This window comes from Brugia malayi (assembly GCF_000002995.4).
Source record: "Brugia malayi strain FR3 genome assembly, contig: Bm_v4_Chr3_scaffold_001, whole genome shotgun sequence".
Taxonomy (NCBI): Eukaryota; Metazoa; Nematoda; class Chromadorea; order Rhabditida; family Onchocercidae; genus Brugia; species Brugia malayi.
In genome coordinates this window covers 10,636,006-10,652,931 of record NW_025062477.1, presented here as the reverse complement: position 1 = coordinate 10,652,931, position 16,926 = coordinate 10,636,006, and the positions used below count along the sequence as shown (strand labels likewise).

Here is a 16,926-nt window from a genome sequence, read left to right as displayed (position 1 = left end):
TATTGAATTAAATCATTACTATCACATAAATTTTACTTATCATTTTTATCAAAGAAAAGAAAAAATTTTCGCTGATCATAATTCCATCGATAATCCAAATGTTTGATTATGTAAATTTTTCGTTTTATTTTTAAGATGCAAAAACTTTTTATCTCATTGTACTGAGATAAAAGCAAAGGAAAAAAAAAAAAAGAATACACTGTACCTTTTACTGCTTTTAAAAGAAAAAAAAAAAGAAAAAAGAAAAACAATTATAACAACTACTAGCAAATAAACACACACACACATAAAAAAAAAAATTCCAAAAAAGTTAAATACCCCAAAATAATAAAATTTGTCTAAATATTTTCATCATAAAAAAACAATTTTTTGAAGAAAAAAAAAAAAAAAAAACAGTGTTAATTTTATAAAATCAAGCTCTAACAATTATATATGCAATCAATTAATTAACTATAAATCAGAATAGTAATACTTAAAATAAACAAACAAAAAAAAAACACACGGAAGCAATAAAATTATTTTTTGTATGAGATATATTTATGTTCATTCCTAATTGATGGGAAATATTTTAAAAACTGTAAATGCAAATATTTTACTCACTTATATAAAAATATAATCAGCCAAGAAAAACATATATATATATCTGATCTTTAAACTACTTAAAAATACATAGGCAAATGAAATGAACGAACAGCAAATATTTATGTGTGAGCTAATAAACAATCGTATTGATGCTACTACTATTGTATTACATCCTGAAATAAATAATTAATTTGTAATTTTAGCATTTAATTATTCAAAAGTAGAAAATATCTAACATACATCTTTTCAAATATTCCTAGTAACTTGAAAATGATGTTTAAATAAGATCCCTTAAACTACGACATAGAATTATTTTATTTTATTTTTTTTTTTCACTTATAACAACAATAACACAAAATCGATAAAGCAAGAAAGCCATAACGAGAAAAAAAAAATTAATCAATACAAAGTCTAACTATATACTATACTTTAAAAAAAAAAAAACAAATAATAAATGATAAAAGAAACAAATCACCGGGATTAATACTAATACGTACTGTTTATAATTCATGCAAGCAAATTCTTATATTAATAATAAGCATAAATTTACCGAATAAAAAAAAAAAAAAAAAAACTAAACTGTTAATTTTAAATTTGAAATTAACAAAGAAAAAAAAAATGTAGCAAAATCAGGCATACAAAGATACCGTTTTTCTTTTTTTCTTTTTTAAACAAAACAAAACAAATTATGATGAAATTGATGGTAATAATGTTGCTGAAATGATATATCCAGTATGTGTTGGTTGTATTGCTGGAAATGGTAGTAGTGCTGATGTGAAAATCTTTTCATTGCTGCTCTGATTTGTAAGACATTGTCTTTTTGATGTAACCATCATTTTATCTTCCTTCAATTTAGGCCTTTTTGATACCACTGCTGTTTCATTTCCATTATCTTGCGAATGTCTCTTCTTTGTGACAGGAATGTTTCGCGTATTGAACGATTTCAATGTATCCATATTTATATCGCATACATAAAATTAAACTATATAAAATCTATATAATGTTTAAAATTTGTGTATCAGAATATCAATCCACCTCTTACAACCGGTTATCTGATATAACACTATCACTAACCTGGATAATTCATGACAGCTATAAAAAAAAAAAAAAAAAAAAAAAAACTAGTACAGATGAGATACAATTTTACACTTCTTTCATTTTATAAAAAAATTTAAATCAGTATAAGATGGTTAAAGGATTTTAATGTATCTATATTTATATATTTACATGAAATTTCCTAGTTTCTTTTTTAGCTATCTGATGGGAATATCATAAAATTTTCTATTCTGCTTATAGTGTGATAGTTACAATGGAAACTGAAAAACTAAATTTGAAGATTATAATATATGAAACATTATTGATAGAATTTCAATCATTCCCCTATATTTAATATCACTGAAGTAATAGTAATGTTATGTCTAAAAAAAAATTCGGTCTTTTAAATTTTCATTCAAAAATATTGCAACAGCAATACACAGCAAGTACTTTTCATAAAATATTATGAATCAATCAATTCAAGATAATGCTAAACAAGAAAATCAAGAACTAATCAATATTTATTTAATCTAGCAATAAATGCCTGGTACTAATACTAACCAAAAGAATCTCCTTTAAAAAAAAAAAATGAAAAGTAGCTAACACTGCAATGATAACGAATATCTTTTCATAATCAAAGTAAATCTGTTAAACAAAAACAAAAATAATTACTTTTAACTTTCTTGGCACTAACTCCACCGTACTGATTTGCACAAAACCTTCACATTGAAGAGCATTACATGTTCTTTGTATCTGTAATACAATTCTACTAAGAACTGTATCAAAATTACTAAAAAAAATAAATTCTTCTCATTTACAAAGAATATCTACTGTTAGGTTAATTTGCATAGGAAAAGTGAAATACCTGTTCAATGCAAGGAGAAAAGCTGACCACACGGCCACCATTTATTCGACTTAGCGCATGCTTTGCATGTTTAATTGCAATCCATGGAGCGGGAAGATCCAAAAAGACTGCATCGCATATATTTTCCACGGAAAAACCATCTTTGATAACATTTTGATGGACACATGTAGTAATTTCACCTAATCCATGTTTCTGCAAAAATTTCTTAAACAAAATATAACATTAAATAATAAAAATGATAAAAATTATTTGTTTTTGTAGAATTCTTACGTTTAGCACTGCAGATTAAAAATAATTTTCAGAGAGAGAGACAATGATTTAGAATACTAACCAACATTTCAAGTTCAACCTGTTTGACCCTTGGCTCTTCAACATCATGCGTATATAGATGTCCTGTTGGTGCAATAGCCATTGCTAATGCATGTGAAAGCGAACCACTTCCCGTACCACATTCACAAACTATCTGTATTTTTCTCATAATAATCAACTAATTTTGAAAACCATTTCAAAAAAAAAAAAAAAAAACATCTAAATCTATATATAAAAACTCACCGATCCCGGTTTAATATCTAACAGCATTAGAATTAGTGCAGAATCGGGTGTATAGATAATTTGTGTTCGTCGAAGCAAAGCACGTGTCCACATTTCTGCATTCGGACGTAAGACATAAACATAACCCGCTGTAGCACTAATACGAGACCCATAACTGAAAAGGAAAACAAAAAAAAAAGTGAAAGTTTTTCTCTCTTTTTTGTAAAGATTTAAACTACAAAACACTGAAGATCATTTCTACACCAATTGATAAATGCTAATCAGTATGATAATTTGATATTGAGCAAATAAACAACTTCTAAATATTTCTCAAATTGTTTTGAAGTAATTCATTGATTTATAATTTAATATTTTCAATTTAAATTACCGTTTTCCTATAAGATATTCATGCTTCAAAGCACCATATCTCATTGTAAGAATGAGGCCACGTTTCACTTCTACCGCATAAGATGTTCCGTAATTGACATAAACAATCACAGTATCACCTTCTTCAATTATTTCATTATTGCTTAAAAAGCCAGAACCCGTATTGTTTACAGCAGTAATCTGAAAAAAAAAAAAACAACAATTGCAAGAATATTGCAGAAAACGATCGATAACAAAAAAATTTCCAAAGCATTGTTTGTAATCTTGATATGAAGAAGTTTTTTTTTTTTTTTTTTTTTCACTCATTTCAAGAACTTTTATATTTGAAAATTATTAAAAGAAAAAAGAACTGGCATAAAATCGAAGAAGTGGAACAATTACCACTATTAGTTATTTGAAGAACTTTGATTATTATCATTCTTTAAATACTTGAACTATTATTTCGCAGAAAAGTTAAATAATCTAACTTACTTTGTTGTCCAATTGCTTTCCCAATGGGCAATCAGTTTCATTCACCATTTTCCTATAATGAAATGAATTATGCTTACTTCATCACATTTTAGTTTGAAATTCTGCGATTATTCAAATGTGGCAAAACTGAAACTTACAAAATTGTTTTATTGGAGAAATTTTACGCCTTCTGTTCCTGTCCCACTGTTTAATAATTGAGCACGACGTTGATCAACAAGAACTGCCAATGACTTTAACAATACGTCCTTATCCAAACCGTAAAAAGCTGCAATTAAAATTAACAATTCACAAGAATTTCTTCGCCAAAAGACTAAGAGTAAACTGACTTAAAATCTTGAACGATTAATTCCTGTACTTATCAAATTAATCGAATAACTTCATTGCAGGAGATCACTTTATATAAAATCAAAATTCAATCATCCAGTGCTCAAACTATTTACTCTATTCAGTAGAATACTTTAAATTAAATTTTTACTTCCCAAAATCGTATATATGATGGTTAAAAATTCTCACAGTGTTACATATGATTTTGCAACATGTACTTAAATACCTTGTACATTGCATTATACGAACTCTAATTTAGAAATTTTTTCCTCTCCGTGTAGTGCTATGAAAAATAATAATACTTACGAAATAAAATTGAAAAGATAAATAACCAACTGACATTCTTGTGTAACGTCGTCTCCTTGTGTTATTTCGTACAAAGTACAAGGAGTGTTAAGTAAACTATTACTTACTGCCCACTCGTATATTAGTATAGCCCACTCTTCTGGACGCCTCCAGTAGATATGACAACGATTTTTGGTTTTATCTAACCAATCGATATGTCCTGTAAATTTAATTAATAATTCACACATTCATGAATTTATAAAATTGTGATAAAAATTTTTACTAAAAAATTTTTTCTAAAAACCTTACTAGAATTTTCAAACTATTTAATGTTATTGCGGTAAAATCTTAAACGAAAGAAATGATTCTTAGAAGGTAAAAGAAAACGGTCAAAATTAGTTGTTTCTATTTTTATACTTTTTTTTTTTCTTTTTTGGTAAGGTTTCATTTTGAAAAGATGAAAAACAGAGAAATCTAATGAACGAATAAGATTGTAAACCTACTTTTATGCTCGAGATAATCAAACACTACTCGTACACCGTCCAATGACAATTTCCGATTTAGAGCACTATTAACAAACAATTCCGAATTTGATATATCTGTTAAGTCCACTGTATAAATTTTATGAAATTGGCAGTAATCGACAACTAACCGACTCCAAGCTTCTAACTGCTTTTCACGAGTTATTAAGGTAGTTTGTAAGCTAAAATTAAAAAAGTATAATAGAAACAGGAGAAGGGTTACTGAAATCCATTTATATCCTAATAATAATAATAATAATAATTAATAATAATCATTTTGAAATTTATTTACTTAACATTGGAGACATAAATACACTTATGCTTGTTATAAAAAAAAACAAGTATTACAGAAAAGTCTGAAATTCAATTCTTGATATTAAAGATAGAAGCATGAGATTTTAACTGAGGATAATCCTATACTAATAATCATGATGCAAAAATATTGACGATAATGTAAGAAATTAATAAGCTCAAAAAAAAAAAAATTTCTTTCATTAACAAAAAAAATTTTCACCACTATAAAGTAAACACTCTTCACTGCACCAAAAAAAAAAAAAAAAAATTCTCTCCACTACTATTTTAAAAGAAAATCTCAAAAATGAATCATTTCTGAATTATACTTTCCCCGACAATGTTTTTTTTTTTTTTTTTTTTTTTTTTTCACTCGTTTTTCGCCGAATAACTCACGTGAAAAATGGTGGAAATTCATACTGCCATGGCCATTTAAATGACATTTTATCTTTTCAATGCCATCGAATTTCTCTATACGATAATTATACCATCACAGAAAATGAATTTCATACTGAAATATATTTATCAATATTTAATCAAATTTAAACATATATATGACGAAAACTATAGTAATGTCGTAAGTATATTTTATATGATTTCTATGCATGTTATATGATAAAAAATGATTTATTTCTATATAAGATACAAAAAAATTTCAAAATAAATGAGGTGCAGACCAAAAGAAAAAAAAAAAGAAACAAATAAGAGAAATAATCCAAAATAATTTCACCTAAAACAGAAATTATTCATTACTGATACAATTTAGAAACAAATCTAACTTCTGATCATATATAAATGAGTGAAATTGGATAAAACTTTAAGATTTGAAATTTAATCACATATGGCATAGTTTAAAAAAGAAAAAAAAACGGAAGAAATCGTAATAATTGACTGAGAAATGATAATCTTTGAACAACAACTACAAAAATTAAGCAATAGAACAACAGTATATTATTCTATTCAATAATTAACAATAAAGTTTTTAATCAATCAAAAAAAGTAAAAAAAAAAAAAAAAAAAAAAAAAAAAACTTCAAAGAAATTTCAATCTAAATCTTTTCATTAATATAAAAACAACAAGTATAAGTTTATAGTAATAATAATAACTGTTGTAAAATAACTTTTTAATGACTAATCTAAAGTAGCTTTTAATAAAGAAAGGAAAGAAAACGAAAGTGGAAGTGAAGAAAAAAGATAAAACATTTAATACAACCATAAGCTTATCAACCCTACAGGAATAACGCTGCAGCAGTTGTCTTCATGCATATGTTGCAGCCATCTTGCCCTGATGACACATTGAAGTAATAGTAGTTAGTGTTAAAATTAACTTTTAGGTGTATGAAAGTGGATATGTTTACGTGCTAGAAGGGATGTATATCATTTGACGTGATAAATGATATCACATATCACGTATCACGTTACACGTAACATTACTAATTGTAAAAATTTTTGCAATTCTATTGCGATACTCTTGAAGCATGTACTTTGACTTACTGCCAAAAGTTTACTGTTTAAAGAAAAATCAAAGAAAAACGAAAGAAACTATCAATGAAATGAAAATAAAAAAAATGAGACAAATAGATAAGATAAGAGAAAGTGAAGGAAAACGGAAAAAAAGATAAGAATGGGATGGAAAAATTAAGTTAAGTTATAAATGGAAGTTTAAACAAAAAAAGTGAAATGAAATAGTTGATAATTAGTTGTAATTTTATTGCTTAATGAATAATTTGATAGTTTTTTTTATCACTTTATCTTATTAGTTATTAATAATTTGTTAAAATTAACATATGTCAAATCTAACTTTGTACTGTTTCTTATTTTTTTGTTTTTGTTTGTTTTAATAATATGCTGTTGAATATTTTTTTTGTTTGATTGGATGATCGTACGTTGTGTTTTTTATAATATCAAAGTGTTCAAGTATTGTATTTTTATTTATTTTCTTCGATTCCTTGAATATTTATGTTATATTGCTCTTTTACGTTTTAAACATGTTTTCGTCCCTATTTTCCATTTACACATCTTTAAACGAATATCTGTGAGTGGTGACTACACATACCCCTAATTTACCCATTGTTATTTTTCATTCAAATAGCTATTGCATTCCCTATTCATTAATATGGATGCAAAAAAAAAAAAAAAAAAAAGCTGTTTATTGCTTTATCGATTAGATTTGTTGCATCTTATCCACCAGATGTTTGCTTCTAGAAATTCCATAAATTACAGATTTAATTTAATTTCTGTTACTATTACAGGTTGTGAGTTTAAATAACGGTGTGAAGCAAATGGGTATGTAAAGGGTGGAAATCATTTAAGACATGTCATTATCACGAGGTGTACTCGCCGAATTATGTAGCTATGTTCAAGGTATCACATGTTTTTATTTAATTAAAAAAAAAGATCGAAATAAATGCACTTCTATTCACTTAACTGAAATTGAAATTTTATAATCAAGAATTTTTTGTTTTAAATTTAAATTTTATAATGTGCAGGAATTTTTATATTTCTAGTAGCAGTTACTTTTTGCTGGATATCCATTCTCCTATTACAGTACTTTATTCATGTAATTTTTCACATAAGGAGAGATTAATATGTCCATTAATAAAAAAAAAAAAAGAAAAACATTGGATGAAAAAATATTTGGTTTCTATATATTAATTCTTTTAATTAGTTGAGCCATATTTCTTGTTGTTACAGAGAAATGTAATACCATATTTGGATCAAAATTTTGGGATTGCCGATTGGCGTGTAGCGTAGAATATGGTACAAAAACAGACAAGTTTGAGAATCGAATCTTCGCATTGTCAAAATTTCGTGTTTTTATATTACATGGGAAAACACCGTCTTCGTTGAAAATTGATCGAACTTTCCATATCTTAGCAATACGTATTATTCAAATTGTCAATGATAATGAAGTAATAGTTTGTCATCATTTTTAATCTGTACTAAGCAGCTAATCAGTTATTTAATCAAATTTTGGGACAGGTGATGATCAATCAGTAAAACTTTGAAAAAATCTATTAAATATTCAGACGTTTTGTTACATACCAAGATATTGAATCTAATTATCTAAAGGATGAATGTAAGAATTAAATCGTATTTTAAAATGTCAAGTTTGTTATCGAAATGCTACAAGCCGTTGTTGTTATTAATATTAAAACAGCTGGATTTGTCAGTTAATAAATTGCAAGAGTAATAAGTGTGAAGTAGATAGCAAATATAATAAATATAATAAGCACATATAATAATTGTAAGTATAGTATTAATAACTTTTAGCTATTTTAATCTCTAATACTAACGTTTTGTTTTTCCCAAAATTATTATCTGTTTATTTTTTAATCTTCTTAGGTGTGCTTTGGTCTCGATGAAAGTTTTTTGGGCAAAAGACGCATTTTCATTCGTTTAGAAAATGGTTCCAAAAACATTGCTCTTTCTGTTCTTTCTGCTCTTAAACATTATTTTCCGGATATTATTCAAAATCTAAGGTAAGGAAAGTCAAAAATTTGCCAAAAAACTTGTCTGAATTTACACTCACAAAATAAAAAATAAATTAATTTTTGCTTATCATTACCGATGACATGCTATATATAATGATAGAATTTCTCCTTACATTTTTTTTTTTTTTTTGTATCTAATATTTATAAAATATATGCAGGAATTTGTTGGAATTAATTCCTTCCGATTTATATGACAAATTTTGGTTTTTACCTAGTAGCCGACCATATCTACCATGTCATAATTTCCGTCGATCTTACGCTGCCATTTGTGATTATTACGATCAACCATTTCGTGATGAAGTTGTATGGGTAAGATTCTCCCTTTCATATCTCCACTTTTTTTTGTTCTTTTACATTTATTTCAGATTTAATAGAAAAATGCTTTAAAATTCGGCCGTCTTTTTTTCAGGATGTAGAAAAAATATATGCTACTCATGGAATTCACATTTTAAGATTAGATGACTTCACTCATTTGCTTCCAAGGTATTCAAGTTAAAATTTTTTAAATAATCGTTTTTAATGAACTAAAGCTATGTTTTTGATAAGTTTGCACAATGATTAACTCTGATTTATGAATCAAAAACTCTAAATATCCTGTTTTTTTTTTTTTTTTTCGTTTTTGAAGTTTGTTGCAAAATAATGTGGAAGATTTTGTTAGGTCATCATGTTTTTAGAGATTTGCTATCAATCGTAGCTGTATGTCAGTATTCCTGTTATTTTACGGGCTTATGCATCGATGATGTCAGATTAGGTTCAGATCTTGTTGATATTATCTTATCAGTTGTTCGTAATTCACGTTCTCTGAAAGTTCTTATTCTTCGTAACTGTGCTCTTCCAAAGTAAGTTATCTTTTTGTTACTGTATTTTTTTTTTAATTATATTTTAAAAGGATTCATAATATCCTTACTCCAATAAAGATTGAAGAGTTGCTCCTAAATTATGCAGGTAAAGGACTGCACTGCAGCAGATGCTTTTCAATCACTTTAAAGTAAAGCTAATTTGTAAATCATTAATGCCATGACATTTAATGAAGTATAAATAAATACAAACTTTCAAGTTTTATAAATTTGTTAAAAATTTTAGAGATTTTATTGCTTCATTTTCGAATGCTTTACAAGGTAATGCATCTTCTCTGGAAGAAGTGGATTTTTCCAAGAATGTATTGGATGATAAGAAAGGTTAGAGCTTCATTATCAATGTATTTGATCTTTTTTTTTTTTTTTTCCAAATGAATCCTGTAAAGAACTTTTGAAAAAGAGAGGGATAAGGAAGCATCTTCTTTTTTTTTTTCTAAATTTTATACAGCAAATGCTCAATGCCATAGATTAATGTGTATTTTTACAAATTTATTCTAGGTTTTGTCGCTTTATCATCTTTGCTATCAAAACTGACATCACTACAATCGTTAACACTTTCTGAATGTGCAATGTCAGAGAAAAGTGTTAATCAAGTATGCTGCGGAATTTTGCAAGGGATCAAAGCGAATACAATTCCTGATTGCAAATTTCTGTCTACGCTCGACTTTTCAGGAAACAATTTGAAAGATGTAAGCAGAATATGAAGTGTAAACTAATATGATGAATTAGTCAGAAACTTTTTATCTCCAATAAGTTTTTACAAAATTTTTGTTTATGAAAATTTGTAGCAAGAAAATAAAATAGGACATAGCATTAAAATTGTGGTATCACCATAATCGACGGTAAATGCATATATCTGAAAAAGTGTATATCATGAAATGTAGTAGTTGTAAAATATGCTAGAAAAATCTGTTAAAATTAATTTGCTTAATTTTTCCTTTATTTAATTAATTATTAGCATATATGCAGGATGTCAGTGATTTACTACAGTTGCTATCATTATGTATCAGTCTTCGAGTTTTGAATCTATCTGGTACTGGAATTAATATCGATAAGCTATGGGGTTCGCTCATTTATGGCGGTTTACAATTAGAGATATTGAAGTTCGTTAGTCTTTTTTAATATTATTTGTTATTTCTCAAGCTGCTGTCATTCTTTTTCAGTACTAACAGATGCTAACGGATGATAAATAATTTCCTATCAGAGATATTCTACATTTCGACCTTGTTTAATATCACTACAATCATTCATTCTATATCTTATTTGAAACTTTTTATATTCTTTGTTATTTTACATCATTTAATTCTAGATTAGCGGGTTGTCAAACGGGTCGTCGCAGCAAAGAAAGTGCACAACAAATGAAGGAATATTTTTCTACTGCTGTAGCATTAAAAGAACTTGATTTTTCAAATACTACATTAAATGCGGATATTTTAAAGGTTATAATTTTTCAGTTATTCATGATAGAAGAAGGATAATGAACTAAAATAGTTTATGAATGTGGCAGAGTTTTTTGAAGTTTTGAATTTTTCGAACTCAATATTTTTTTTGAAGTAAATTTATCTTTGGATGGATTTAAAATTATTCCATTTGTTTATGTTATTTTAGGCCTTACTTCTCGGTCTTGCAAGTAATCAGCAGCTAAAACCATTCACGCTATGTCTGAATAATATCTGTGACAGGTAATTGTTGTTAAAATTAAAAGCTTAATATTTTTTTTAGTGTGAAGCTATACTAATATAACTTCTTATATATACTCATCAAATGTTTCTGTTCGTATGATAAAGAATGTAATAGAGTTTTGCATCTAATCTCACTTTCAGAACATAGGTCAAATAAATTATATCATGTTATTACCAATTTTTTAAAGTGATTTATGATCTACTGAATGTTAGTTAGACTCAGTAAAAAGTTCGATTATTCAAGTGATTTTTGCGATGAAAGTTTCGGCAGTTCGGGTTATTTTTCCGTCAGCATTATCAGTGAGTGAGTTCGACCAAAAAAAAAAAATGGTATCTAAACAAATTTGTTTCTTTATTAATCTGAAAAATTATGGGTCATTTTTATAAGATTGCTACAGGAGTTCAATGGCTGTGTTGGAGACGTGCCTTATCGGAGTAGATGTTTGTACACTATCGCTGAAAGATAATAATTTGGATTCAGAATTGTTGCCGATAGTTTTGGCAACTTCACAAATGCATCACCTTACCAAATTGGATTTGAGTGGAGCAAATTTTCCAAATTGTAAACGAGGAGCGAAGAATAGCACAATGGTATCCAATATTCTTTTAGAAATTGTCAAACTTGTTGGTGAGGATGATTCGGTAAGTTTCAACATAATTTTATGTTATGTTATGTAGATGATTCTCGTTTTGAATTTTGTTTTCTTCTTATTAAGGTATGATAGTAATGAATTCATAAGGTAATATAAGAAAGTATAGTCTCAATAATAATTTTGTTTGATTTATTTCATTTTCACATTTGCTTAGAGAAAATGTGATTTATTTGAATAATAAGTGATAACTTGTTCGTTGCATATGTTATTGACACCAAATTTGATGCTGATGGAACGAAATAAGTTAAGTAGGAAATATTGACAAATTATAATGATAACCAGTTATGATATAATTTTCATTGAGGAAAAAGATATCATAAATATGCACTGATAATTTTAATAAATAATGGTTATGAAAGCATTAAAGGAAATTATAATCTGAAAATTCAAATGTTTAATTTAGAGATTAAACGAATTATTGATCGCGGATTGTCGTTTGGGATCACATTTAAGCATACTATTAAATACACTTGGTGTTTCGTCTTCCTTACATTATCTCGACATAAGTGGTAATTTCTCGAATATTTTATTTTAATATTGATATCGTTTAATTTCATACTATTTTAAGGATAATGTGATGGAATCATCTTACTTTAGGTAATGAAATGGGCAATTTTGGCGCTCGTCTTTTAGCGAAAGCATTACAAATTAATACTTCCTTAGAAACTGTCCTTATTGATAAGAATCAGATCACCGGTGATGGATATGTGGATATTGCACATTCGTTAATTCTGTAAGTTTTAAGATGAAATTTGATCAGAAATATTAAATCAGCTGTATCTTTTATCGTAACATGAAAACTGATCGTTTAAATAAGATATTTTCATTTGAAATTATAAGATAATATGCATGTTTTGGAAATCCCTATTGATGATTACAGTGGATTAAGCAATGAATAAATAATTTCAAAGTATTTTCAAAAAAAAAATCTTGTTACATCATTTAATCCACTTTATATTCTTTTTTTTAAATTTTATCTTCAGCAACTCGACACTCATTTCTCTTCCTTTTCCTGTGATTGATGTAGCAGAATCGTTAAATCGAACAGATCGTGGAAAAACGCTAGCAGCACTCACCGAAGTACACTTCATTATATACTAAGAAATATTTTTGTAATATTCATAATATTACTAGGCAGATTTATCCGTTATAAAATTTTTACAGAAAACAGTTACAAATATTTCAGATTGAAGCATGCATAGAGAAAAATCGTGCAGGTCGTAGCCACTCTGAAAAGCAATACATATGTTCGATTATTGCTTCAAAGCAGGTTTGACTATACGATTATATGATTTATTTTTCTATGTTAGCTTCATATTTCAGGTCAATCGATGATTTTATTAGTATTTGTAATTTTTCAGGAAATTGAATTCTGCGATGGTGGAAATTCAAAAATTGGCTTAGAAGAAATGAAGCAATCATTGAATGCAATTGACTTATCCGAACAACAAGATATCGAACTGGAAAAAGTAGCTTATGATGTGATGTCTCGCTTAGATGATGTTCTATTAAGTGATGTTAAGGTTTGCACTTGATCTGAATTTTTTTTTTTTAATATATATTTCATAAATTTCAATACCTCTCAATGAGATGAAATTCATTGTTCTTACAGCAAGCTTTACATCCGATTATGAAAGCAGCTGAAAAGGAAGGCTTAAGTGAACGAGCTTTATCCATAAAATGTAGTTCGCTTAGCCGTACAGCTTTAATGAACAATATCAGTAGCTATTTGTGGTAAGTTTACATTATATTACCACAAATGGAACTAAACTTCAAAATAACTTCAAATTTATATTTTTATTGAAATTTTTATCCACAAAAAAAGTTGTTCTTAGAGATTTTTTGGAATCATATGTTGGAAATAAGCTAAAAAAAAAATATATGCTATGGAAATAAGCTAAAAAAATATATGCTATCTTTTGATCAAACAAATTGGTATGAAACTAATAATTGACAGTCACTTTAACAGTAGATAATTTCTAAAATTAATCGAAAATTGTGTAATTAATTCATAACAAATGAAATAGGAATTGTAGTTTCACTTCAGTCAACATTGTCATATTTGTGTCAAGTGTGTTTTTTTTTTTTTTTTTTTTTTAGTTATTATTATTATTTTAGTAAAACAAAGTGGAAATTGATAAGTGAAACTATACAAGGAATTGTAAATGATTATCGTGTGCAGTGTAATAATAATATAGCGAAAAATGATGTAGGACTGCAGAACGGAAATCATGGTTCATCGAGTGCTACTGCAGCAAATTCTGCAAAATTGGTCACTGTAAGGTAACATGTGATTTTTGCTTAACATATCTAAGACAAATGTGGTTTTTCTTGTTAAAATTTTGTATCAAAATTTTTATATTCAAAGTATGTATGATTAGTGTCATAGTTTGTGTTGTTATTTTAGATCACATCGTCCGAAATCTGTGATTTCGGAATTATCCAACGATGAAATAGGAGAAAAGGTGAATTTAGATGCTCCACCCATGCCTTCTGCTTTGAATCATCCATCAAAATGTCGACCAAGGCCGATGAGAAATTTCAAAAGGATTAAAGTTAGTGTGATCATTATGAATAATCAGTATGCCAGATGTAAGAAATTCGTCATTTAAAATTAAACTGAATCAAACTTAGAGTCTAATTTTTAGCCTCAAATACTCGTGGAAGAATCTCAACAGAGTTATAGTGGAAGTGAAAACGGTGAAAATTTCGCATTGTATGATACTGCAGCAAATGAATCGATAACTTGTTCACCTGGCGAATCAGAGATTGACGCTCATTCTAGCAATTTATCGATCAGTGATGAATGTCGTTCAGGTTCACCAGCTATCATGCGTAGTTGTGTAATGCTACCTCATTCTCAAGAGAATTTCACGGGTACAGGATTTGGTGTAGGCCAACAATCAGCTCCATCTGTATCATCATCAGCTAATGCATCAACATCAACTGCACCACCTATTGTACCAAGACGAAATAAACCAGGTGCATCTCTAGTACCTCCAACATTACCACCCAAGCCCGATCAGACTATTTCAATTCGTCCGGTAAGTTGTACCATAGACAGTGACAATAAATCAGGTCGTAAATCAGTTGCTGATATGGCACGATTATTTTCATCTACTGATGCTCCGTTTAGTCGTCGTTCCTGAATCATTTGTTAAGTAATTTCGTTATTGCTTATCAGTTTTTCTTTTCAAATTACAACTGTAATATTTTTGTTAGTGTACGATAAGTCAGTCGTTTTTGTTGACTTCGTAGCTATCTGATTTTGGATATTTTAAATTTTAGTCATGTAAAATATTTAAAATTTTTAATCATGTAAATATTGCAAATTGGTTGATTGTACGTTTGCATATCATGAATAATTTTGTAAGTTGGCATAGTGAGAGAATGGTGCTCTTTTCAAACACTATTCTTTTTAATAAATTCTTTTGTGTATGTATTTGATGATAAATGCTCGTAGTATAAGCTGATTTTTCTCTCTCTTTTTTTAGTCTTGTTATGTCTATAATAAAACATTTATTTGTGTAATGCTTCTTCTGATCATTCATAATGTTTTATTATATATTGTGCAAAATGAGATCTAAACGGAATCAAATATATCATTTAGAAATTATTGAATTATATAATCTATATAGAATTAGTAAATAAGTTTTATTCATATAAATTTTGCTTATTCAGTTTGATTCTCGATTCAATATTGATCCAATGAGAAGTCCGTTTATTTCCCATATTTTCATATCATCTTCTAATGTAATGAATAGCTAATCTGGAAATATTTATGGTCCTAATTTTTTTTTTTTTGAGAAAAGAAATTAGAATTAGAGATTGATAAGAGCATAGACAACTAAGGTTATTCTAGTGTTTGTTTTTATTACAGCGAGAATAGCAACACAGCAAAATTTGTAATCTGCAAAAAGTAGAAGGAAAGAGTGACAGAATGAAGTGAAAGAGATGTAGTGATAAAGAATTGTTTTCATTTTTTCATTATTGGTCAAATGATTTCAAAACAAATAGGAGAAGAGGAAAATTAATTATTATATAAGAGATAGGAAGGGAGAATAATGGGAAAAAGATTAGGTGAGAGGAGAGGGAGAGAGAGAGAGAGAGAGAGATAGGGTTAATTTGATAAGGAAATTGAATGATGTGATTTGTTCAGTATGTTTATCATCATTATTTGCAATTTATTTTATTTTCTTCTTAGAATAACTGTTAAATGTTGGATACATATGAGGTAAGAACTTTGATCACCGAAGTTATTTGACTTTTTATTTCCAATGAAACAACATTTTTTCATCTTCGGAATTCACACTTGTTTTTTTTTTTTTCCTGATGATTAATGTAGACAATGTGATAAATGTTGTTGACTTTCAAGTTATTGATACAATTTTGTTTTAAAGTTAAAAATTTTTAATTGATATGGACCAGTTTATATTATCTAGTTATCATTTTTATTTCTTCTGAATTTTTGCAAAAAAAGTAATTATGTTGATTGAGTTTCACCATAACTTTGCAAACGAAACGATGACGTAAGAGTTGTTGAATAATAAGAAGAAATAATTGGTAACTATAGTAATAATTGATTGGTAACTAGAAGGAATTGGTAATTAAAATTGGTAAGAAGTTCTATTTTTTTTTTTTCTTTTATGTTGAAATAAATTGGATATTTTTTATTGATTTACTTGTTGATTTATACTGTCACTCCATTTGTTCGCTGTTATTATTTTAACTGTTATCATTAATTATCTTTCTTTTTCTTATTACTATTATTGTTAATTATTTTTATTACATTTTCTATTTTATGCTTATTAAATTTCATCTTGCATATCCCTGTATTAGAGAAATTTAATGTTGCATGATTGAGGTATTATGACATCCTGAAGTATTGAATTATTGTTATAAATAGATTAAGATCATCTATCCATAATTGTTTACGAGTCAGGCTATAT

The 16,926-nt window shown here is 27.4% G+C and overlaps 3 protein-coding genes across 3 annotated transcripts; 1 reads left to right on the top strand and 2 right to left on the bottom strand.

The window, feature by feature from the left end:
* Positions 1-2,265: 2,265 nt before the first annotated feature.
* Positions 2,266-3,919, bottom strand: Bm6113 (GCD14 protein, putative; the record flags this gene model as incomplete). Its single annotated transcript, XM_043080795.1, has 6 exons — positions 2,266-2,370; positions 2,483-2,674; positions 2,814-2,945; positions 3,035-3,188; positions 3,402-3,580; positions 3,872-3,919. The coding sequence occupies 6 exons, from the start codon at positions 3,917-3,919 to the stop codon at positions 2,266-2,268; spliced, it is 810 nt and encodes a 269-aa protein (XP_042936729.1).
* Positions 3,920-4,017: 98 nt separating this feature from the next.
* On the bottom strand, positions 4,018-5,735 carry Bma-vps-25 (GCD14 protein, putative; the record flags this gene model as incomplete). Its single annotated transcript, XM_043080794.1, has 4 exons — positions 4,018-4,136; positions 4,536-4,700; positions 4,984-5,183; positions 5,689-5,735. 4 exons carry the CDS (start codon positions 5,733-5,735, stop codon positions 4,018-4,020), a joined length of 531 nt encoding a protein of 176 aa, XP_042936728.1.
* A 1,871-nt stretch (positions 5,736-7,606) lies between these two features.
* Positions 7,607-15,126, top strand: Bma-crml-1 (Leucine Rich Repeat family protein; the record flags this gene model as incomplete). The annotated part of the gene is made up of 21 exons (XM_001894436.2): positions 7,607-7,655; positions 7,986-8,203; positions 8,637-8,773; positions 8,944-9,094; positions 9,195-9,268; positions 9,460-9,624; positions 9,869-9,963; positions 10,141-10,331; positions 10,612-10,745; positions 10,952-11,081; positions 11,251-11,324; positions 11,723-11,966; positions 12,381-12,486; positions 12,575-12,710; positions 12,961-13,057; positions 13,164-13,247; positions 13,339-13,500; positions 13,590-13,711; positions 14,096-14,260; positions 14,385-14,532; positions 14,626-15,126. 21 exons carry the CDS (start codon positions 7,607-7,609, stop codon positions 15,124-15,126), a joined length of 3,183 nt encoding a protein of 1,060 aa, XP_001894471.2.
* Between the last annotated feature and the right edge of the window lie 1,800 nt (positions 15,127-16,926).